This window comes from Clavelina lepadiformis, chromosome 1, assembly GCF_947623445.1.
Source record: "Clavelina lepadiformis chromosome 1, kaClaLepa1.1, whole genome shotgun sequence".
Classification (NCBI taxonomy): Eukaryota; Metazoa; Chordata; class Ascidiacea; order Aplousobranchia; family Clavelinidae; genus Clavelina; species Clavelina lepadiformis.
In genome coordinates this window covers 19,862,322-19,888,271 of record NC_135240.1, presented here as the reverse complement: position 1 = coordinate 19,888,271, position 25,950 = coordinate 19,862,322, and the positions used below count along the sequence as shown (strand labels likewise).

Below are 25,950 nucleotides of genomic sequence, written 5' to 3'. Positions count from 1 at the left end.
CAAATCTCTACTTATAAAAATTCAATTTGTTTCAAGACCCCAAAATCACATTTTACGACTCCAAAGGGGATCTCTGATAAAGGAGTCATAGTCAATCATTAGCAGTAGGCTAATTCATTAGACCTCTAATATAAACAACTAACAGATCCTTAGGCCGAATGCGAAACGATAAGCTACTTGAGCGGACTCCCAGGACAGGATACTTCTCAAGATGTTACATTGCATTAGCTACATTGAGCCACAAAGAGGCACAAAGTAGAATTTAGCTTTTAATACCACTTCCTTGCCGCCATTCTTTGCACATTAAATAAGATACAAGATAACTTGGAGGCTTCGGTCTAAGTTATTTTAATTGAAAGAAATAGAAGCCCCAATTTTAAATTCTTTTGTAATTTTGCTGTTCCATAACTGACCGTTAGTTTGACGTTGCATTTAGTTTTCTTTTATTACGTTAACAATCTAAGTACGTGAGTGCATACGTGCATAGTAGCTTTAAAATTAGTAGACACAGCGAATTTTCAGCCAGGAATGGTTTGCCGAAAGCAATTCTAAGAAGGGAGACATTGTCCCCAACTTGGGGAATTTGCTTGGTAGCTTACCTCTCTATAGTGTGTAGCCTAAAGTAAGGCCATTTCGTAAAGGATGTTGTAATAAGTTTTGACTTATTGTTTTGAACAAGAGGGTTTGCACTGGTAATGGCTTTAATACTAATTAGTATTACCATTCATCGCAGTACAAATTGAAAAAACCTTATTATGGTGTTCAAAGAACAAACATGCAATTCTGTCTGTCCTGGGAAGTATTTTATTATATGAGAAAAAATGTTTATCTGCAAAGCTTAGTGAATTTACAATCTTTTAAAAATGATCTTAAGAAATTAGAAGAACAATAAAATAAAAGTTATTAGCAAAAAATCGGTTGGGTAGGCATTTTTGGCCAACATTTCTTTAAATAAACGCACAATCGGCCGGTAAACTATATGAGCTCAACCTTTTGCTATACATGGAATCAAGATTTACAGGAACTTTGGCCTTAAAGTCTAATAGGAAATTTAAGAAAACTTTTTACCGTAATTTTCTGGAAAAAAAACAATTGCTTTATAAGTTTCAGAAATACGTGACTTACAAGACAGATATGGTCCTATAGGTCTATGTCATACAAACAGGACACGATATATGTGAGAAAATTATCAACTGGATCAAATGCTGTTTCAAGCAATCAGAAATATGATCTTATCTAATCTGGTCAACGTTCCCGCTAGAGTGAGGTAGTGAATAGCCTACTCTCAAACTACAGCCGCATTTCCCACCGTAGGTTATAATAATATAAAATGTCATGAAGAGAGCATCACTTCTTCAACTTTAGTGTAAAACAAAGCGCTCCAAAGAAAGGAAGTTAGAGTTCAAAGATGCAAAATTTTCTTTATTTGATGATTTATGCTTTTGGGATTGTGTTCTTGCAAATCAGGATTGTAAATTGTTATCAAGTGAGTGCGCTAACTAAATTGAACAACTAAGTAGTTGATAGGTGAATTTATAAAACGCATAGCTTGCCGTTGTGCTTTGTAAAGTAGGTATGTGCAGTTTTAGTACATCTCAAACAAATATCTTATATTGTAATACAGTAAATTTTAATACATGAGTAAGTAATAGACTTAAAAAACAAAACTCCTTAACAGAAAAGTTTCAGGGTAGTCCGAAGCAGTGTATGGCTAACCATAAAATTAACCACGTTTTCTTGAAAAAGTTTCTTCAAAAATTAAGTTAGATCTTGTCAAAATCAAAAAAATGCAAAAATTCTTCAATAAACTCGTTTTCATTATTTTTATTAAACTAGTGTTCCAAAGGTATAAGTTAATTTTTGTGAGTGACGACTCAAACCCAGAATTGGCGTAATTCCATTCGGTGTGTTGTATATCCGGGAGTGATGATGTGTGCTTATTTCGCTAACACTTTACAAACAATAATTCCCATTGTGTCTAGTTGGTTTTGGCATTTACGAATAAACGCCAGAATTCGTGCTATACTTATCGATTTGTAAAAATAGAGAAGTGGATTAGTCAGGGCTCTTACCGACTATCAACGGCGTAGCGAGAGGTGTGCGCTGACCGCACATGGAGGTTACTTTATGAGGTTAGCAAAATGTTTTTGGTGTTTGCAATTGTTTTTTCAAAACAAAATACAAGGATCATGCTTGAACCACGTTCCATCTTGTGATCATGAACCACGGTCCATCTTGTGACCATCTTGCGATCATGATTGAACCACGTTCGTGTCATATCGTTTATTTTTCGCCCTTGACTTTGTTTGGGGAACAAAAAACATTGTGCTAAGCATAATAGAACGAAAATATGGGTTCTGGAGCTTTGTTAGGCTAATGTCAACCAAACGTGTTTGCGAGTTAACATTGCATTGTTATACCAATAAGTCAATAACCATCGTATATGAAAGTGCTATGAACTTATGATATAGAAAGATTTTGTCAAAAAATAACAGCCTGTACTGTCCGATTGACATTTTGTTTCGTATGGATTTTAGAAATTTGTAGATAGATTTGTAATAATTTAGAAATAAATATAAATCTTTTCGGAATTAAGATCCAGTCGTAATGACTCCAATCAATGGTTGACTCGAGTCCCTTGTTTACAAACTTACCATGAGTCCCTTTCTAGGATATTATACAAAACACTTGACTTTCTTTCGTCCAAAAAAACTAAAGTTATAAAGCGTAACTCAAAATGAAGTTGGTTTGTCGACAAAGGCGTACCGTGCTGCAACATGAAATACATTCTTAAAAATTTGTAGGCCTACTTTTCTTGCTGATAGAAACGGTAGTTTTGCTTTTTGTGTAGCTTGTATTCGAATATCGATTGACTACAAAGGCACTTCTTCCAAAAGACCCGACTTAAGTCTTAAAAGATAAATAACCTGCTGACTTGCGACTCCAGTTTGATAACTTGGTTACGACTCTGAAATGTTTCATGTCAAAGAAAGCTATGTTGAAAACAACATTAAAATTTTTTATTCGTGTAATTATGAAAATGTTTGTAATACTGGAATGTTTTATTCAATATTGAGCAATTATTATAAACTGTTCTGTTATAAACTATCGTTCAGCTTCAACTTTTTTTTCTTCAACTTATCTGTGAAATCAGCCGTTCACTTCATTTTTAGAGTTTTCAAAATTCTCGACTGCATCAACTTCGAAGACAGGGCTTAGCATCGTTGGGAATGCTACATGGTATGGACCACCTTCAAGATTTACCTGTTATAGGTGTGACTGGTACGCATTTCAGAAAGCCAGTTAAAGACTTTGTTACTATCGAAAGCCCCCCTAAGAAAATTTCTCCAACAGTAAAGCTGAAGGTAATATAAAGCTGTTTCCTTCTATATCACAAAATTAGCAATTTTCTTTTAGTTTCTTAATTTGCTTAATAAAATCTGTCCTCAAATAGCATTAACCAGATTTTGAATTTTCAGGATGTCCCTACGTACATTGCTGACGTAGCAGCAGTGTTTTCCAACCTTTTTTTATTTGCGGCACTCTAAATTACTTACCAATATTTGTTTTTTCCGTAACTATCGGCATATGAGCTAAAATACTATAGCCACATATTATGACATATAGACCTATATAGCCTATCTTAAAAGCTTATCGCTACAGTCACTACACGTCACTCATTACGAGTATCATCAATCAGATAAAATTGGACAATTTTTCACGGGCAAAATTGTGTGCCGCCAAACAGTGGCTGGGTATCACTTTCCACTTGCCAGAATGGCTATTGAATTTAGTTATACAATAATATGTAGGTTGATACGTGGTATAATGTAATAACTTGTTCGTTCGGTTGTTGAATGGTTAGAGAGCTAGGCTTGCAATAAAATCGTCCCGTGTTCCAGACCTAGTGACACAGTCTTTGTAATGCGCTTGGGCAAGACATTAGCGACGCTTGCTCTTGTTCAGTGGTCCTGATAAACAGTTCCTAATTCGGGAAATACGACAAAATAGATTAAAAAACCAAATCGAAAAGTCTGTATACAATCGGGTCATGCATAACGGCTATAGCTCGGTAACCGGAGCTCGAACGGTGGGGAATCATCGTCAAGTTTAAGTCGTGCAAAGAATTTCTACAGTCCAATGATAAAAATTATGATATTGATGATACTCTGTTACCATACCATAGGCTACCACTTACAAGTAGCATTAAACAACTAGGTCTTTTGGTTCATTTAGTGATTAGTAATTAATGCAAAACCTGTCTTGTTGGAAACATAAGCCGCTATAACTGAATGAAGTACAAAATTATTAAAGAAATGAAGTAAACAAAATACTTTTACTTATAATCCTAAAATTCATCACGACATTCACAACATCCCTGAAATACTGGTCAACTGCAGGATTATAAAATTTATATACGAATTGTTGCTTCACATTAAAAGATTTCTAACAGTATAATAAAAATCGGCATAGCAAAAATCAACAGTTTAAAAAGATTGTCGTTTGAAAATTTTTTTGCGGTAATTAGTAGTTTGTCATGATGACAAAAGAACTATGATAAATAGGCTTTGCAAGATCGGAATCCGCGCCTTCGACCATAGTTTATTTTAAGCAATATTTATTCTTTGCCTTATAAAGTAACCTATGCTTTAAAAATATTCGCTTAGGAAAGCGTTTTCTGGAAAAAACAGTATTTTTACAAACGGGGCCCCATGGTGTTTTAATATACGGTATCGCGGATTGGTGATGCAAAACTACTAATCCACTATAAACCTGAACCTTTACATCTTCATGAAATGCTATCCAAAAGATATCACAAATACCTCAGCTTTTGCTTTGGGGAAATCCCGTAAATGAAAACGTTAATTGGAAAAAACTGTAAACATAAGGGATATGCGGAATCGAACATGAATGCTTATATTCAATCAATCATTTTATTTTTCGTCAAAAGCGCGGTGGGGACGAAAAATCAAGCCAGTTTTTACTAACACGCGCCAATGAACAGGAAAAAGTGACAAACCCGAAAAGGCTCAAAACGTGCTCAAGAAAAGTAACCTTAATAATTGCTGGTAACAACTAGCACGGCCACTAAATCTATTATTAGTTAAATCCATGAAACATAAGCCGAAAAAGCGAAAATTAAGTAGACGAACAGGTGGTGTGTTCAAGAAAATGATGAATGAAAATTTCTTCAATGCTGTACATCAGTGGATGGGAAAAAAAAACCATCCCGGCCAAGTAAATGCTTTAGTGAATTTTGAAAAACACAGCAAAAGCATAATTCCGCATTTTCAAAAACACAATTGCAGTTTAAACAACGATTGACTGCTGCTGCTACCGCAATACTTTTATTTTTGTTGTCTGGCATAATGTATTGGCATAATGTACATTTTAGATGTTTTCTGGCAACAGATGTGATGTAGCCGTCATTAATATTACATTTGACACTATTTGGTTCTCTACTTAACAGAAGCTTTTGTTCACACAATTTATAGCAAAAAGTAAAATTAATGAGAAGTAAATGTAACAACACACCAAATCCAAGTTATAAAAATTTGAATTATACAACACCAGTAAGCCAAAGAAATTATGTTGTATTAAAAATTATAATCTGATTTTTGGAGATATGTCACTTTTAAAAAGTGTAAGTAAAGTAATAATAACTTTAATAATTTAAACACATTGTAATAGATGTTGTGGTGAAGTGAGTTGCCAAGTTTTTATACTTAAAATTAGGGTAACAATTTTATAAAAAATGAAAAGCACTGGGTTAAGCGAAATGAACAAAGTTAGCATTTTTAGATTTGCTTAAAAATCAAACTCTATTATTCCTATTCTCATGATTCCAAATTATTTTACATGGCTGTCATTGTTTTACTGAAAAAATTGTTTGTTTTAAGCTATTTTACACTATTATTTTTTAAGTTAAATTAAATGTTACAACATTAATTATTATTACAACAATTAAACACTAAATAACTAAAATCAATTTTTGCATGCCCATTTTACTATCCTAACCGCATATTTTTAACAATGGGTTGCATGACCTACGTACGAGGTAAGTGACTTTCGTTTTAGTTTGATACTTCTCTATAACATAATATAAAATTGGAAATTTATTTTGTAGGTAGTGAGACAGGTTTGATGTTTTGTAAATTCAACCTTTGGTAACTCAGCTTCTGTCAGTAGTACTCTTAACTCACTCTCTATGAGCTACAGTACCCTTGCGAACAGGCTGAGTTGACAACTGAAATAAAAAAAAAACGTTCACTATAACCCTGGCTGCAGTGTTATTATATATAAGTTAACAATTTCATCATCAATAGCTCTACCGAATCAATGCTTTGCAATACACCAAAGCTAAAGCAAATATGAAAAAATTACATGTTTATGCCAAGGATAGGTGAGTTCATTCATAAACTGCCTTAATAAGCAAACTTGCTTGATAATGTAAGAATATCAAATTAATTTGCTAACATTTTAAGTTTTTAATTTTTAAAAATATTGAAACGTGAAAACGATAGGATTATGCTTTATCATTTTTAATTTTTTTTCATAACTGATTGATTAGATTAGAGTAGATGGGTTTGTTATATATGTAGGTAAAGTATCAGTGCAGTCGGCCTTCGGTGGTAGTAATATTTCTGGAAGGTTATGAAGATGGGGACAAAACTTTTCGAAATTCCACCAATCCTTTATTGGTTAATGATCCCATCCTGATATCAAAATATGCTTGGGAGTGCAGATACAATCAAAATATCCAAAGAAAATCAGTTACACTCAAAATACCTGAACGAATGGTTTATCATCCTAGCATTTTAATGACAAAATGTTCTATGATGGAAGATGTTAAGCTGAAGGTAAGACAACAATAAGACACCATGAATTTCAACGAAGTTTGTTTTTATACATTAATAGTAATAGCAGAAATTAGCATGACTAATGTCACACCAAAATGTGTGCATGTGTGTTTATGTAAATTTACATGTTACATATATGCATGATGTAAATTTATATTATTTATTTCAAAATTACGATTTTTTTCTAGAAATTTATGTAGCGTATTCATTAGCTTTAACCCTCGCAATATAAATCTTAGGTATTCGTGGTCGACAAAAAAGAATGGAATTACATTAGAGGCCAGACTGATATTGTAAGAAATCGTCTTTTCATTCTCTACGAAAGGTAAGCTGAAGTAATTCTAGCCATAATATAATATACTTGTTAGAATAGAATTATTTTTCTTGTCTACATATAATTACATCAAAGCGTTTCCTAGAAAATAATATTGTACCAACCATTGCCAACTGCTTTTAAGAAATTTATTCTTATTTCACAATACTTCTTTCAGGTCAAAAATAAAACTACATGCAACTTTGAAATCAGACAATCCTTTAGATCGACCTAGATATGATTTTAATCGCTGTTTATCTTGGCCTTCTAAACTGTTGCAAAAACTTATTGATGAAAAACCTTTGCTATCACCAGCTGAAGATGGTAAACTACCTATTCAATTAATTAAAATTTTTAGATTAATTGGCTTCTGTTTAATACTAATGGTATTGTGCTATTTTTACATGAAACCACTATTAAGATACCATGTTATTAAGAAACTATTAAGATCTTGTTTTGGCTGTTCCATGAACAGTGCAAGATTGGAATTGAGAGAACTTGTAATTGTACTGCAATAAAACTGAAATCATGTAATTGATCCAACTCTAAATTCTATATTAACGTTGAAATTTACATTTACAGTTTTTACATTTAGATTTAAGTTACATTTTACATTTACATTTTCTACTTGAATTGAAAGTAAACAAAAATATTCAAACATGACTTTAAAAGTTATTTTGCCCATCAAATACCATAGAATTTTGAAAATGAGCTTGAACAAATAGACAGACATCGCACTGAATATGCTTTAGGATTTCTTCCATTAAATGAAGTCAATTTTTGTTTGTGGAGAACTATTATATTGCAGTGCTGGAATTATTTGAGTCAGTATTGCTTGAGTCAATGTGAAAAGAGTTAAAGTGGTGTCATTCTTGTAAAGCATTTTTTGCACAAACATCAACAAAAAAGCAAGAATAGACTCTTAAATTGAGGGGCAAGTCCAAAGACAATTCATGTTATATGAAAGAACACTACGCACTGAATAATTTGTTAAACTAGTTTCGAAAAGTAATTAATTGTTGGCTAGGTACAGTAATTATAAGCAAAAGAAAATCGCAAAATTGGCCTGAATTGTGATGTAGATGAAGGCTCTTGTGATGTCATAAGTAATCACAGACAAATTCGCAAGTTCATAAATTTAGCTGTATCTACTGTATATCATGTGTGACTTGTATGTATCTGTTTCAGCTGTATACACTGCTCTAACTGCCAATAGCTTGATAGGTGACAGCCTATAGCCCAACCACAGTAACCAGTATGGTACCGGTTTGATGGGTAGCCTATGCGATCTAAAGGATACCGTAACTTGACAGACGCAAATAATAGGGATACCGGATATTTTTTGTTTAAACAATCGTTTCAATTCAATTAAAACAATTTATTCAATTACAATGCTTCATGTTGCCAGTTGCTTCACATGACGCTCAATTGGACATAGGCTAAACTCCTATGACTTACACATCTAACTTCAGTTGGCTACTGTGCAAGGAAATTAACAGCAGCAACATGTTGTCAAACAACTTGACAAATCTATGACATAACAAGAGTTTTGAACTATGTCACAATGAAGGCCAAAGACTAAGACTTTCCTCTTTTTTTGACGATAACTACTTAACCACGAATTATTTTTCAAAAATATTTCACCAGGATTTTCAGTTAATAGTGTCCTTTCATATAAGATCGACTTGTTTTTGGACTTTCCCCTCACTTTAAGTCTGACCTATTCCTTCATTTATTAACAACTGCCATTTTTTGTTTGTGTAATACCCTGCATTAATAATGTTTTACTATTATATTTTAATTTGTTTGAAATATGGCATAAAATTATTTTGAGCATTAAAAAAGGTATGGTGGGGAAATTCACCTGTGTTGCCAGATTTTTTATCTTGACTATGACTATGACATTCAGTCTTTGTACATCGCTTTTAGATTATTGTTTTAAATAGTTTGAAGATTTATTGGAAATTTTTATATAGAATGTTCATCAATAGTGAATTTTCCTGTTGTAATGGCTGAAGAACCATATGGCGTAGTCAAAGTTTATTACCCTTTTCAGAATGTTGAATTAAAACGACAGCAAGCATCAAAGAATCAAAGGTAATCTACAAAAATTCACGTTTATTTCTTGCTAACCTCTCTTTGTGCAATTATTGCTGCTTAACATTGGTCATGTCATGTGCTATGAGAAAACTTTTGTATTCCAATCATGCATTGTTAATGGTGAAAATGTTTAGTGTAATATTTGTGAAAAACCTATGTTAACTACAACATTAAAAACAAAATAGTAACGATTAATCATTGGTTAAAATAATGTTGGCTTGTTGACTTTTAGACTGACTTTTGCTGTGGAAATGTTTTTGTCGTCTTGGTGTCAGAAAAGGAAGGTTTGCAGTCTATTTCAGCATATTGATGATAATGACCTATTTGAAAGTCCTCTGGTTCTTCTAAATGCAGAAGGTTTGAACACCACCACCACTCTCCTGGTTTTAGATATTTTATTATTATGTTTACAATGTTTTGTTAGCTATTAAGAGGTGTAGAATTTCTAGCTCTTAGAAATGTTCTAATGTTAGTACAGTATAATCTGCTTAATAACTCTAACGATAGTAAATCCAATTGCAAATTTAATCCACTTTGATTGGCGATGGATTTTTGCCAGTAAAAACCCAAACTCTGCTAAAAGGTCCATTTGGAATCTTCATCTACAAGGATTGAGAATAGATCGAAAGTGACAAATATGATAAAACTGTTACCTCATGTGAGCAAACGATCAACTTTCTCCTGTCACCTATTTCAAAATCTTTTCGATTTTGGACAAGCAATGATATTTTCTTAACTTGAATCCTCTTTATTACAAATTTCTTTATCATGTTATGTTGGCGTTTGGTTCAAGTGGGACTTGGCTATCAGTAATTCTTAAATGAATAAACCACATTGCTATGCTCTTTTTTTGGTAATAGATATTTAATTTAAAGCACATTAACTTACTTTCATTTCTGGCAATATACATTTATAATCATAGTTCCTATGCTTTTTTTTAATAATCTACCACTTAGTAAATCCAAAGTAGGCTGCTCCCTAGGCTGATTTATTACGTAGGCGAATTCTACTGTATTAGGAACTGCTTAGATATTTTTAAAATATATAAATTCATTTCAATGCTAGAATAAGATTTTTTCAAACTTTTCCTTTGTGACAGGTAAAGTTCATATACAAATGAAATTAAACAACAATCGATCATTTGCGATGATATCGCCATGGTCTGTACCACTCCACCAATGGGTTCAGCTGCATGTCTCTCAAACAAATGCATTGGTGATTCATAAAAAACTGATGTTGCTTTGATTTGGTAACATCAGAAAATGATATTTTTATGTTTTCAGCTTGTTTTCAGCTTTAATTAACTTCCAGTTTTGTAATTTTAAGACCAACGTCACGGTATTGTATGGAAAGGATTTTTCAGAAAGTCTGACACACAGTGCAATGTAAGTGCAAAGATTTTAAAGAAATTGAATTTGTATATGCTGCTTTGATTTTGTTAGCAATAACATGTTTTGTTTATAAATACAACCAATATTATCATTTTTGATAAAGAATAATTGGTATTTCTTAGGACACATTATTGAATTTACTTCTGTGCAAAACTCTATGTCTATTGATCTTGAAGTTTGGTTGCCTTATTTTATTAAAAATTATGTGCTGAAGAAGAGTGTACCGGTAGTCTGAAATTTATTTGTGTTGTATTATTTGTGTTAAAACCTTTAAATATGTATTGGCTTTAATTTAAATAAATTATGGGATTTTCTACATACAGTATTATTTAAAGGTTTTAACACTTCTCTCTGTAGATTCATTGACATAAATTAATGTGAATTCATTCATTCAGCATTCTTTTCGTAGGTTTCACAAACCAATTTCCTACAAAGATTTTGAAGGTTACATGGTGATTGGTGGTACAATATTTTGCAACAATGTCAATGGAATAATTTCACATGCAAAGTTTTGCCGAAATAAAAATGTTTCTCCTACCAAGGTAAAATATTTACACAGCTGTCAAAATAAACGCATTTTTTCGAGTTTGGCTTGGCAATTTGTTGACAGATAGGGCTGCCTAAAAGAACTGATCGATTGTTTGACATCTTCTTGGGGAAATATGCAATGCAAGAAAAATACCTTAGAAATGTTGTTCGAAGCAGATTAAGAGTTTTTAAAAGTTTAAATAAAAAGAAAAAGGGTAGGTTAGATTTACTTCTTGATTTTTAGTAAAAAAAATTCTTTAAGTTATGAGTTTTCTTTTAGTTTCTGCTAAACAATACTTTATAGCATAAACAACCTGAAATAAATTTCAGTAAATAGCTACTAACATTAATGTGAAGTTAGGTTGATTCCCTATAACAGATTTACACATTTTATGCAGATATGTCTGTTCCTTATTTTTTGAACATAATTCAATTTAAAACTTCCAAACATAAACATCTCAGCAGCAACCAGTGTTCTTTATACAGCAAACCAGTTTTGGAAAGGTTACATATAAGCTATTTTTTTTTTAAATGCATATGGATTTAGAAATACTGTCGTTTGGGTTATACTTTTAATTTGTTATATATTGCACTTTTTGCTACACAAAAACTGATAGATTTTTATTGATTAAAGAAATTTTTTAAACATTCTTTAGATTAAAACCTGTTGATGACATTGTTCAAGAAATGGCGGAGAGCACATCACTTGCAGATGCTGTAGCAAAAACTAGTGAACAGCTGTACAAATTGTTTTTTACTGAAATGGTAATTTAGAGTTATTAAAGTTTTCATGTTTAATTTTAATGAAAACGACTGAACATTGCACACGTTTTTAGTACCTAATATCATTATAAAAATGAGTTTAGTTTTTATGTATTGTCCAGTAATTTTTTTGTTATGTGACCACATTCATAAGACATTTTGGAAAACGCATATGATGCTGTATTTGTGCCCGAAGCTTTAGGACTTAAACAGATCACTGCTTAGAACTGGCAGATTAGAGTTTTAAGTAAATGTTCATGCTCATGACTTTGTCTGGCTGAATATTAAAACAGCTGTTTTTTATTTCAATGATTTTATACAATTGTTTAAAAAATATATATTTACTAAACTTATGCTTTGCTTCAGGAGCCATCAAACAGTTTGCGACACTTGAAAAAGCATGTTTATCTATTGAAGCAGTCGGCTAGACTTGGCTATGGACTGTCACACTTCTTGCTTTACAGTGTTTTTAAGAACGGCATTGGGGTGCCAAAAAATATGAACAAGGTTTTATTTTTATACAAATGAAAACTGTAAAGACTATTTTAATGAAACAAGCATGCTTAATGTTACCTTTATTAATTATTATTAATATTACGTAAAATTTATATTTTAAATGTATTTCAAGTATTTAATATAGAATGTGAATGTAATAATTTACAAAGTGATTATTATGCATTATAATCAGTGGTGGGATTCAGCCGGTTCGCACCGGTTCGTGCGAACCGGTTCTTGGAATTTTAATGACCTCCGCGAACCGGTTGTTAACAAGCATATGTATAGGCCTTGGATCAATATGGCATGCTAGTAGTGAGAGAATCGTATGTTAAACTATTTGAATTCCACCACTGATTATAACTGTCTTTCCTTAAAAAAAGCAGCTCCTTTGATTCTGAATTTCATAAATATAGGTAAACACAGAAAATTAATACTGTTATTTTAGGCAAGATTTCATCTACTAAAAGGAGCACATTGCGGGGACGTTTTGTGTCTTAAAGTACTTGGATATAACTATCTTCATGGATTGTCAGGATTTCCAAAAAATCTTGATCTTTCTTTTTGTTAGTTGGTTGGCTTAATATTTCATAGTAGTATAACTTCAGTACTTATATTTTGATAAGTTGCACATTAGCCCATGTAAAATATGTGTTGTAGCTCTTTTCATTAACAATTGTTTTTGTATTGAAATGTATTTTTGAAACTAATGTTTGGTTCACATTTTAGACTATTTTAGCGGTTATAGCTTCATTAAAGTGAAAAATTGATAAATTTTTTGTTGGAGTTACACTGCATTTTGATGAAAAAGCAATAGTCAAGTTTTATTTCCAGGCTTGTGCACTTATAGAGTAATTTATATAATTGCGATTGTTTGTTTGTGTAATTTATGCTAAATTTTCAGATTATTACTTTAATCTGGCTCACAAAACGCAAAAGGACTTGCTAAAGCATTCTGAAAGTTTGGTATGTTTTATGTAATATGTGTACTGCGATAATGCTAATAATAATTAATAGTTGTGTAGCACTTATCATCAATTTGGTTTCAAAAATTCCTTTCAGACATCTGTAAATATGGCTCGTTTAACTGATGAAAAACAGATGAAAGAGCAATTGTCTGAAGGTGATGATTTATTTCAGTGGATAAAACATCAAGCAACCAAGGGAGCATTTTCAGCTCAAGTAATGTATTTAGCATTGAAACATTTTGTTTCAATAGAATGGTACAGGTTTTTTGACATTATGATAATTTGCTGCATTTGGGTCAACGGTGCTCATACAAGTGCACTGTTAATGCATAGCAAAACTAGTTGTGTCAAAATTTAGTTTTCAACAATTTGCATTAAGACAAGTAGTAATTAAACTATGTTACACACAATAATTTTCAAGGATAAATAGACAAAATTCTGTAATTTCCATTTTGCATTGAGTTCCACTCTATATATTCCACATTATAGTGTTTTCCTTTGGATTGATTAGTTTTATTTCTCTTAATGTTCTCAATGAAGAGAAATATGGGTCGACTACTTTATTGGGGTCAGCAAGGTCTACAAAGAAATTTGAATGCTGCATTTGAATATTACAAGAAAGCTGCACAGGGTGGAGATCCAACTGCGTTGTATGATTATGGAGTGATTTTATTAAAGGTAATAACTCCAATCTCACCCTGGTTAATTCATTTGTGTATCATTGTATTTGGCAGTAGCAATTTTGCTGAACACCTTATTAATAGCATATGCTTAGGGACATGGTACGGAAGCTGATGCAGAAAAAGGAGTTGAAGTTTTAAAACAAGCTGCAGATCACCAGAATCCCGGAGCTTTAAACACATTAGGATGGTACTAGTGCAGATACAAAATATCAATACTAGATACGTATATTGCCTCCATGAAAGAGGTTATGGTTTTATTACCATTTGTTTGTAAGCAATGTTAATGAAATCCTTGCCGTCCAATCTCGATCAAATTTTTGGGATACAAAGGAGAATTGACTAAATTGGGGTGTAATTGATTAAAATGTGGTTTAAAAGCAGGGCCCACACTACGGTCAAAAAAGTGGTATAAAATCGTGCAGGAAAAGGGAGAAAAAAGCACATGCAGGCATGTGAGAGGACCAGAAGTGTGGCTTGTGCTTTGTTGCACACTATGTACTTAATCAAGACTTGTTTGAGCAAGCGTTACTATTTAAACCAGTGGTTTTCAACCTTTTTCAAACAGTGACCCATTTTGCAGCTCTCTCCTCAAACGACCCCCTTCCAAAATTTCCGGCCTAACCTGCACTGCTAAAAACAGTTGTAACAGTCATAATCATATTGAAAAAGTAGGCTATGATCTTTCCAGGGGGTCCTATTATAAATGGTTCTCTCATGAAATATAAAATTATTTATACAAAAATTTTACTGAAATGTTTTCTGTGGTACATCAAAAGCTCTCGCGACCCCTAGAAAAAAGGCTAATGACCCCCATGGAGTTCAAGGCCCCCAGGTTGAAAGCCACTCATAAACCATTTAGACCATTCAACCATTAAGATTGAAAAATACTAACCATTCTATCTGTCTACAAATTGGGATGAAATTAACATAGTCAATCAAAAGCAACTTTATACTGAATGACACTGTCTTTATTTACAGGTGTCATTAAGGTGAAGTTTGAACAACTTAATATGGTACAGGGTAGCCAAAATTGTACAAGATAGGAGCTGCATTTTGCAAATCCAAAATGCTCAGGAGTCACAAAATTGCAATAAAAATGATAACCCAAAATTTTTGAAATGCTTTGAAATTTTAAACCGTTTTAAAATAATAAATAATGTCAGCTTCAGATTGCTCATATTCTGAAAAATTGTTTTAAGTTCATGTGCTTACAGCTTTTCTTGTGTGAAAGGCTGAAAATTAAGATTACAAAGTTTTTTTCTGTTTACTCTCATCTAAATTCCCCAAACATTTTACACATTTTTTGCATAGATCCGACAATTTTTCGAATATATTTTAAAACTAATGCTTAACCTAGATTCATCATCCAAAATTTAAATTTATCTTTATTTTAATAAACAGAATATTGTAATTTCTTATCCATGGTATACTAAAAACACACAAGTAAAAGAGATAAAATAATCCCCAGTTGCAACAAGGCTCAAACAATGACTTAAATAATGTGGATCAAATGCGGTTGTGTCATTGAAAGCATTTGTTTTTGTGTTTGATGTTATTTTGTGGACTTAGTTTTATAAATGCCAATGCTCATCAACAGTTTGTAACAAATTCTTACATTTTAGCAAACAAAACAACATGTTGAACACCTTGTCAGAAAAATATTGTATATATGAAATGATTACCGTACAATAACAGATTTCAGATAGAATAAACTACGTAAAGACACTAAAGTATTAAAGCTTGGTATTCCAAATTTTGCATAGACCATAAACATAAGAGAGCCACATTTTGGACAGTCTTAGCATACTGTTAACTTTTGGTTTTGGATTGTTGCTGTTACTATTTTTATTATTGCATTACAATACAGCGTATAACTGAACAGACCCAGTAACTTCTTATACTTGACCTATACACTTTACCGTGTGAGTTATTGAGATCTCAAATGTTTCAAGGTATTACTCAACTAAAGAAGTGAACATGACAAAAGCAATGGAATATTTTGAACAAGCTGACAAACTTGGCAGTGTGGATGCTGCGTATAATATTGGCCATATGTACCACACTGGAAAGTATCCTGGCAAGAAGAGAGATGTGGTAGGTACCCTTAGCTTAGCTGAGTAGGATACAAATACCAATAAGAACCACAGCCCTCGAGTCAATACAAAGTTAATGATCAAAAGAATAAATATTTCTTCAAATTTCACACTTTGGCAATTCTGTTGGTCTTACTTCATGGCAGCAAAAATGCACCAGCAGATGAAGTATGAAATACAATCCAATTTTAACTGGCATGATTTATGAAACAAGCCTGTAGAATATCTGGGAATGTAAGGTTTTAAGCAAGCGCTACAGCTGTAAACATAAAATTCTTCATGTTAACAATATCATCGCATTGTAAAAGAAAGAAAAAACAATTCAAATGCAGCAGAAAACTAGTAAAGCATTTTACATACATGAAAAAGAATATTTCTGAGCATTGTGGATTACATTATAATATGGGTCATCAAACGCTAAATATACAAGACTCAGGGAAAATGTTAGGCCACCTATTTCTACAAAGAAACATATCTTATATGTAGTCTACTATAATAAGGCAGAAAATTGTGTTCTCAAAACTTGATTATTTTTTTGTTTGTGTAAGATCTTTTTCTTTTGTGTGAGGTGATAACAAACACTTTTTCAGAAAATGGCATTTACAAAGTATTATAAATCTGCGACTGGCGGGCATGTAGAAGGCAGTTTGCAGGTCTCTTATTTCATGGCTACTGGAATACGAGGTTTTCTGCATAGAAACCCATTGATGGCGGTCCAGTAAGCATACTATATATTAAATCCCCTGCTAAAATTTTTATTACATATTTACCTTATAGCTATATCTACAATAAAATTAACCTTTTGTTGGCCACTTTTCATCTACAATATAACCTATATTTATTGATTTTTTATTAATTATAATGTATCAATCATATAGTTAATTGTATTCCTTCAGAAATTCAAAGTGTATTTGTTTGTTAGATGGTCACAGTATATTTCTGAGCGGAACCCAACGATGGGTGAATTGGTACGAGAAGGCCTTCAAGCATACAGAAAACATTCCTGGTATGTGAAATATGATTATATTGAATAACTTCTTGAGTGATGGTTTGTTTATTTGATGCTTTTTGTAAAATTAACAGTAAAGTGTAGTAGATTTTGTAAGTCTCTGCAATGACTTTTCATGATTCTCTTTGTTTTACTGGACCGTTTTCATTCATCTGAAGGTCAAAAGCATTATTGATATATATAACAGTGGCAGAGACAGGGTTTGAAGTTGCCCAATTCAATACAGCATTTCTATGTGAAAGCAATATGGTGAGCATTTAAGTTTATTTATGTAAACATGTGTTTGATTGTTTTTAAATTTCTGTAAATTGTGACTGTAAATTGAGAAGAAAACTTGAACGAATTTGGCACAGAACTGATCCAGCAGTTCACATAGCGATGTAGGCCTACAAGGATCAATGCAGGGTTGTTGTTAAATTAATTAAAATCGCCAAATGTAAGTACTATGATAGGCTGCTCGAAAAGACCCCACACAATCAGAAAGACTTATTCATAGTAATACCCCAACTTCTGGAATACATATCAAGGTGTTGTGATTGTTCCACTGACTCCAGTATTGCAGAGGCCTTCAATCATTACTTTTCCATAAAGATTGCCGACTTGAAAGTAGATGTAAAGTCTTCCTTTGACTGCATTTCATACCTCGAGAAAGCTTTGACTTTGGACATTTCTTTTTCGGGTGATCGTCTCGGTGATTTTCCTCCAGTAACCACGGAGGAGGTTGAAGCCGTTATTCGCCAATGATCCTCAAATTCATGTGCTTCAGATCCACTTCCTACCTTCCCGCTAAAGCAGTGCCTACTTGAGCTTCCTCCAATGAAAATTTCTATCATCAACAATTCGATATCCGCTACTAAAGGCACAAAATTTGTCTTCTAATGAGATGTGGCCAATACAGGCTTATGTCCTATATCCCAGCTCCCATTTCTGTCTAAACTGCTGGAGTGAGTAGTTGCTGGTAATGTTCGTTTACACCTGGAAGACCATGCACTTCTTGACATTAACCAATCTGCTTATCACATCGCCCATTCTACCGAGACAACGCTGATCTCTGTCACCGATGATGTTGAGGAAGCTCTTGACACAAGACACTATGTCGTGTGTGTGATGCTCGATCTCTCTGCTGCCTTAGACATGGTCGGCTATGAAATGCTCATGCAACGCCTTGAGTTCACATATGGTCTTTCTGGAACTGTCCTTGATTGGTTCCATTCTTATTTAACTGATCGTAGTTAGCATATCAGGTGGCCTAGCACTGTTACGCTGACGATATCCAACTTGATGTGATTAATGATCGTGAAATTGCTTTGAGAAAGTTAACGTCTGTTGAGGCTTGCATCAACGAACTTAAGTCTTGGATTACATATAATATGCTCCAGGTGAGCTCTGACAAGACCGAGCTTATACTTTTCCATCCGATGCGCTCGTCCGGACCAAAATTTTTATCATCACAAGGTGAAACTTTACTAAACCTTACTCCGTCTCCTTATGTTAAGAGCCTCAGAGTTTTTCTTGATTGCTGTTTTGTCTATGTCCAAACAAGTTGAGAGCATTGCCAAATCTTGCTACCACCACATTAGAAACATCGGTAGAATTCGTCCTTAAGTAGTTATCGGCAAAATCCTGTGAGACCCTTGTTCATGTTGGTTACATCGCAACTCGACTATTGCAATGCTCTGCTTCATAGCTTACCGCATCATATGCTGGGCCGGTTGCAACAAGTTCGAAATACTGCTGCACGGTTGAATTATCGCTTGAAGAAAACTGATCACATTAAACCCGCCCTAATGTCACTTCATTGACTACCTGTTGAATTCAGGCACCTTTTAAAGATCTTGACTGTTGCCTTTAAAACTCTGAGCGGCCTGGGGCCTAGCAATCTTGGTAGACGTTTGTGCCGTTATCAACAATCAATCAAAGATCACTCCAAGCATTTACTCCAAATTCCACCTTGTCGGATCGTGTTGTATGGCAACAAAATGTTTTCCGTAGCTGCTGTTAGGGCGTGAAATGATCTGGCGCAAGCTATTCGTGACGCAGAAAGCTTGAACTCCTTCAAGAAGCTGTTGAAAACGTATTTCTTTCGCTGTGCTTATTTGCTTTTATTTTCTTGATTTGTTTATATTATGTTGTTGATCGTTTTATTGTATTGTGAAAATTATGCTGTTCTAATATTATAATAATAACATTTTATACTCTAGCCTGTTATTTTTATTTTTACATGCTTTTATAACTTACAGTTACTCTTTTTTTGTTGTTTTATGCTTCATTCGTCGCTGTTTTTGTTTTATATGTGATTATAGTTAACTTGTACTGTATTTTATGTGATTGTTAAGTGCCTCCGAACGATTCTTCTTATCGGATAAGGGTGCTGTATACATACTGTTATTATTATTATTTTAATTTGAAAATAGGCGCTCTGTAGATTATTTCTCTGTACCGTTACCAAGCTCTTTGTTTTAGGATGATCTGGTATCAGCAACTATTGAAGAAGAGTGTGCTTGGAAAAACTGGAATACCAGCGCATCTTCTGTGTCACCCCATCCCTATGGTATTTTCAAAAACATCATGTTTGATGCTTGAATGCCTTGTTTCAACTTAAAACTTAAAGTGAGCGGCATGTGCAACACCTTTTCTTCGATTTAAGGTCAACCTCTCTTGGCACTTGCCCCTCACTTTGAGATTAAGCTTAGATCTACCATTATTTGTCAATTTGTATTGGATTTTATAATCATATGGTGTTCTGTTGTCACATATTTATAGCTTTGAATAAGATGGGAGATTATTTCTACTATGGATACAACTCAACTTCCGATTTGAACAAAGCTATTGACTACTATGGACAAGCTGCCAAACTTAAATTTTCCCAGGTGAAATAGTCAGATATTGCTTTATTGCTGCGTTCTTTATTATGCAGTTTTACATTATGTTTTAATGTGAATTTATAGGCAGTGTTTAATCTTGCAAGCATTCTGGAAAAACATGGGGATGTTATCGATATGAAGATTCTTAATGGCTTGTCACTGCCAAAAGAAGCTTTTGAAAGTCCTGAAGACACAATTGTCCATCTTTACAGAAAGTAGAATACTTTAGTTATTTATTGGTCATCGTTAATCTTTATTTAAAATACTGTTGGAATATGAAAGTTATGGAACAAATGTTTCATAGCTTTTTTCTTAAACATTTAACGCACGTTTGCCGTCGTCAATGTCTTTTGTACATTTACAGATGTAGTAATGGTGATTCGTATGAAACCTCAATGCCATGTCAAATCGCCTTAGCTAGGACACAACTTATTCTTATGTGGAATCGTACAGATATTCGGGCTAAAGTAAGAGATTCAATAAAATAATTAAACATTAATGAGTTAAAGTATTATAAATCGAATCTTTAAAATGGTAGAATTTACACATCGGTAAATTCGCTTTACTTTAGCCATGTTCTACTGCTATCTTACCAAACCTAATTTTTTTAAAGATAATTACGTTTGTTGCCATAACGCTTACTACAGCCTTGTGGATTGTAATCAGCATGAAAAGAAAATGGTCTGCAGCGGTTGTTGTAGATTCTAGTCTCAACGAACGAAGGTAAGTTTAGTACCAGTGCATCAACCGTTTCTTTATTATTAATATATTTATGTCTTGAATATATTGATGTTGGTTTTATTGTGTGTTACGCTTAAATTATGTTTTCTTTATGAAAAGGGTCACATATGTCGAAAATGGAAGGCCGGATAGCGATCGGATGCCAAGAGATGAGCCTAATAATCAAGACGGTGAAGAAAGAGGATTTGAACTGACTGGAGTCGAAAGCTAACAAATGGACAATGAAATGTGAATCTTAACACACTGAGTTGACAGAAATTATTCAAGTAGTTTAACTTCCAGTCACCTGAATTAGGCAATTATTTTATGGAATTTATCCTTGTTTCACCCTAAAATATGTATATTCAAGGAGTAGAACAAGTAGGTCTACAGTGTATGGAGCGGGTGTTGTAGATATATCATAGATTGGTGATAGCATGAGTAATTTTAAGTTTAAAAAACAAATGACAAGCGTGATTTCTGTGCCAAGTTATTAGCAATCATCAAATGTTTTGTTATAAATGTTTTTGTTAATGTTGTTATGTATTTACTGTGGCACGTTTCATTGTATTTTATACTTTAAACACGTCTTAAGCTGAACATGGATGTGAACATTCTCCTTTTATTAAACCCTACGGGTTAATAAAACATTCTCTTTGGGTCTACAGATACGGCTGGGCTCTGCTTTAGCAGTCTGCAGTTTTGACGCTAAGGTTATGCTTAATGTATGCTTTACCCAAAATGCTCAAATTATTAAATGTACAAAACAAGTAAAGATGTTTAAGAACATAACACCGAATCCACCGTTCGAGTTAGGCCTACATTAATTGTTTCTATTCTGCAGCTTGCAAAACAAGTCAAGGAAAAGTTGTAGAGCCATAGATTTTTTCGTCAGATCAGGCCAGGGAGTCATGAAGAGTGTGCATTTTGCATATAAACATGGTGTGCACATGCTTGCATGCAACTGATAACGCATATTAAGTTTTCACAATGTGGTAAATGTTGAGTAAAACTAAAAAGTTACATACAATTACCGTTAGTTAGCAGCCCGTAGTTCGAAGTGGGCGTTATTTCAGGAAAGGTTACAATTAAAGCATCTGACTTTTTCTCAATACCAAATTACCACTAAGAAACTGACATTTTTACCAAACACTGTTCATTATTAGTACAAACAGTCTAGTAACTGTTTTGTTCCCAAAGCATTTTTACTAGAGAGAGAAAAGTTATTTTCGCCATTCAAATAATAAATAAATTAATAACACAACTTAACAAAAACTAACGGTTCATTGGCGTGAGGCGGCGAAAGACCTTGACGTCGTCGAAGTCTGCCGCCCCAGCAGCCTACTACTTAAATCGGTATGAATTTATGAAAACGTGGGCCAAAGATTTACTCATAGTGTTGCCAGTCGAAGTCACAGTGCTGGGTCCCAGTTATTAAAAGGATAACTACCCATAGACTCAGCGTTGGGACCTTGATATTTGTGACCGATGGCGATGGTCATAGAAAGAGACCTTGTTTTGGTTGCTTGGATCGATTGATAGATCTATCAATGGATAACTAGATCGATGGGCAGTTGGGCACACAAAACGCGTTGATACATTTGTTACGGTAACGGCTCGCATTTAGTTTGCAAAGCGACGCTCATTATCAAGTTTGCAACAGGCCTATAGCCTGGAGTTGTTGTTAATAACTTTAACAATTAACTTTGGTCGTTAATAGGTGTTTAAAGCATAATTCTGCTTGGATTGAAATGACAATTTTGTATCGGTACCTTAACATTGAAGCGTTTAACTTAGTAATAAAAAGATGAATTAAGATGCTATAGAACGCTTAAAAAGATACTCATTACTTAATTGGTACAATTAATAACTTTGCCTTTCGCGATCTTTTCGAAATATGTTTTGTTTAGTTAACACACTCTTCCATTTCCAGGGGTGCCTCGAAAATATACGGGTTCGTTTTGGCTGTTAAATTGAATTGAAAGTTTTTTGAAACCGTGCATTTAGTTAGGTGATTCTACAGTATTTTAAACACATTTTTTAATACTTGCTGCAAATAAATTTTCAAATTAATTTTCACGTTAATTTTCACATTATTGTTTTATAGGCAAATGGTTTTGTTTTACGTCATTATGTACGTTGTCATCATAATCACGTAAAACAAAAACAACACACAACAACTAAAAAAGCCGAAAAGCAATGCAAAATTATGATTGTTGATAAATGACAAATAATGTTCGTACATATGGTGAAGCACAACGTAATTAGGAGTTAATGAACGAACTTGCATTCACCTGTCGGATCATATATGGTGCAGCTTTAGTTTTGCAGACAGCTAGAGAAGCAGGCGCTACGATGTCAACATAATCGTTTAGTGTTTAAAAATAATCTTAATTTTAAATAATATTTTAAGATAAGTTATTTAAATATTAAATATTTTAATGTAGGCTACTTTTGCACCGCGACCAATGATACTATATGGTGTATATATTGTATACTATAGAACAGTATACACATGATTGGACACTCAGCGTTTGACCAATCAGAAGTTTTTCCCTCGTGACGCTTCACGTAGATTTCAGAAAACGCAAAACAAGCGTCAGATTCGTGGGTAGCGTGAAATCGGGTGACTTGATCGAACATAAGCAATGACAAACCACTGCTGCATACCTGAATTACCGACTATTTAACGTTCCGTCAAAAAACTTTTGCCATGGGACTAAATTTGATTGGGCTGAAAAGCTAGAATACCTAGTGTTATCTTTAAAAGCCGATAAGGGTATGACATTTTTATTTTTGTTCGTTGGTGTATTACTTGTGTGAAGTATTACACAACAAACACATCTGTCATAATGACCGCGTACGCTGGCGGTACTTGTTACTATATGAGCGAGGACGATTGATGGTTGATAACTTGTTTTACTTCTGCTTCGATGATATGAGTTCTTATTCCTCAAACGGCGTGACTATGCTGTTAGTTGCTTAATTCTGTCAATACAAATTACTAAATTATAAAGTTCCCATTTTATTATCAAAAACAAAGGCTTTCACGTTCGGGCAAAGCTTACTGAATGTTACATTGCGCAATAGTAACCAGTGAAATCGATCACGTAAAAAGAGGGGGGCTAATTGCGAACAATACAAGAGTATATATATATGGCACACCAGTTCAAGCCAGGTAATTTGTCTGATGTGATTGCGCAGTCTTAACAAGTGAGTGAGAAAAGTAACAACTCATGACGTAACCGTCACATAGCCTTCCTTCTCAGAAAGAAGTTTGCGTGGAAATGAAATTGAAAGGCAAGCTGAATTCGACAAATTATTTCTGTGGTTATGATGTTCATCACAGCCATTAAAATAAGAATTTTGTACAGTACAATGACAGGGCTCGGAAAATATAACAAATATCGATACACCATTTCACTTGATATACAAAACATGAGGCATAAGCTTACAGAAGTGTAGCATTCCCTTGCGTGTAGAAGGTAAAAAAAATGAGCGATAATTTGAAAAAATGAGCAGGTAATTTATTTGCCGAAACAGCTGCATTGCAAGTCTTGCGTGAGCATGACCCCTAACTCTTCTATACTTCTCAATTAAGCTGAAGACATTACTTGACTGATTTGGAAACTGTTCACTAATCTCTTCAGCAATGGCTTTTTCATCAAATTCTTGCGGATTATTTTGGAGTACAGTTTTTACTGTATTTTCAACAAGCAAAAATAATTGTTTGGCAAATTCATCTAGACCCCACATATTTTTTAAGGATTTTGTGCATGCGGCCTTTTATGCATAATGTAAAACTCCTCTCCAGTTTTGTAATAAAAACTCTTTATTGCTTTTACAATGTAATAACATACCTCCTTTTCTGCCTCACTCAGCTCAATGTCGCTAACTATGACGGCCGAATCCTTTTTCTCTCGTAACTTTGCTTCAAGTTTTGACAGTTCTATTAGGCAAGGTCGTTCGTGTAATGTGAGCAAGTGAAATTAATTGAAAGTTCAATTGGTATTGCGCATACGTTTAAGCTTTCCACAATTGTCACTTTTGAAATTGTCACAATTGAAAATCACCTTTCATAGTACACATGAAGAAGCAAGTTTATGCCTGCGTAAGCTCTTGTCGAAAAATATTAAGCTAACCTTCAGAGTGCCAAACTACATCCTGTTTTTTATTTTACATGTGTAGCCCATATAGTCTCATTGCTGCGAATTAAAGACCTAAATGGGAAAAAGTTATAAAATAATACAAAAAAAAATTATGACTTAATGATTTATCAATACAGCACATTGGGGGGAGACGAAGGCGCCTCTCTCCCCCATGGCTAAGCCCTTGCTTGTAGTTCGGCACTGGTGGTTTATTTCTTCTCAACAAGCAACTAGTTATTCGTTGCGTCTTTGCTGAGCTACCCTGAACATTTTGCCGATAGATATTGCCGCATTAAATGCGCTTTCACCATAATGTGTCGTATAGTAGGCTAACTCAGACTGAAAACATCAACATGCTATTATTAAAACAAAATGCTTGTTTTGCCTGCACGTTTGAACTAAAGAAACGAACATAAATTAGAAACGACGACACGCAATATAGTAGATACAATATTGCGTGTCACCGTTTATGGCTTATCTTCATTTTTGATTTTATATTTTATTTTATTTATTCTTGTTTTTCTTCTATCAGGGAAGAGTAACGTGTATAATCTTTTACATGTAAAACCTTTGTGACCCCGGCTGAAGACCGTCCACGGACGGATTGGGACCGCTGTTTTACAATACGAAAAGTGTGATCTTGGACAACCATGTTGAGATGGAACAATACGGAGGCCTATTAAACATTAAAGTGAAAATTTGTACTTCATTTGCAACAAGTTTTTAAAAAATATGTTTAAAATACTGTAGAATCCCCTAACTCAGTGGTTCCCAGCCTTTTTAAGCTTGCGGCATCCTGGTTGGGAAGCACTGACCTAACTAAAAGCACGGTTTAAAAAAACTTTCTGTTCAATTTTACAGTCCAAGCGGTCCAAGCGGTCCAAGCGGTCCAAGCGGTCCAAGCGGTCCAAGCGGTCCAAGCGGTCCAAGCGGTCCAAGCGGGCCAAGCGGGCCAAGCGGGCCAAGCGATCCAAGCGATCCAAGTGAACCTGTATATTTTGGAGGCATCCTTGCTT

The 25,950-nt window shown here is 33.8% G+C and overlaps 1 protein-coding gene across 2 annotated transcripts; it reads left to right on the top strand.

Annotated features, from left to right (window-relative positions):
- The first annotated feature begins 1,348 nt into the window (after positions 1-1,348).
- Positions 1,349-21,445, top strand: LOC143465579 (protein sel-1 homolog 3-like). Of its 2 annotated transcripts, XM_076963954.1 has the most exons (29): positions 1,349-1,486; positions 3,174-3,365; positions 6,603-6,860; positions 7,100-7,185; positions 7,352-7,497; positions 9,150-9,270; positions 9,506-9,630; positions 10,373-10,488; positions 10,600-10,658; positions 11,074-11,206; positions 11,275-11,407; positions 11,591-11,696; positions 11,849-11,957; positions 12,321-12,461; positions 12,898-13,015; positions 13,354-13,415; positions 13,512-13,631; positions 13,958-14,095; positions 14,193-14,287; positions 16,053-16,194; positions 16,784-16,911; positions 17,116-17,199; positions 17,361-17,451; positions 19,666-19,753; positions 19,966-20,072; positions 20,151-20,281; positions 20,431-20,533; positions 20,680-20,789; positions 20,907-21,445. In XM_076963954.1, exons 1-29 carry the CDS (start codon positions 1,409-1,411, stop codon positions 21,016-21,018), a joined length of 3,432 nt encoding a protein of 1,143 aa, XP_076820069.1. In that variant the 5' UTR covers positions 1,349-1,408; the 3' UTR covers positions 21,019-21,445. The 2 variants fall into 2 exon arrangements, with proteins under 2 accessions (XP_076820069.1, XP_076820078.1); XM_076963963.1 differs by lacking the exons at positions 1,349-1,486; positions 3,174-3,365 and adding an exon at positions 3,376-6,403.
- The last annotated feature ends 4,505 nt before the right edge of the window (positions 21,446-25,950 follow it).

Bases quoted from the DNA above. Each gene is read 5' to 3' on its own strand.
- LOC143465579 (XM_076963954.1), top strand. From the start codon at position 1,409: ATGCAAAATTTTCTTTATTTGATGATTTATGCTTTTGGGATTGTGTTC. The intron at 7,498-9,149 runs GTAAACTACCTA...ATTTTTATATAG, and splicing joins GCTATCACCAGCTGAAGATG to AATGTTCATCAATAGTGAAT. The intron at 13,016-13,353 runs GTTAGTTGGTTG...CTAAATTTTCAG, and splicing joins AAATCTTGATCTTTCTTTTT to ATTATTACTTTAATCTGGCT.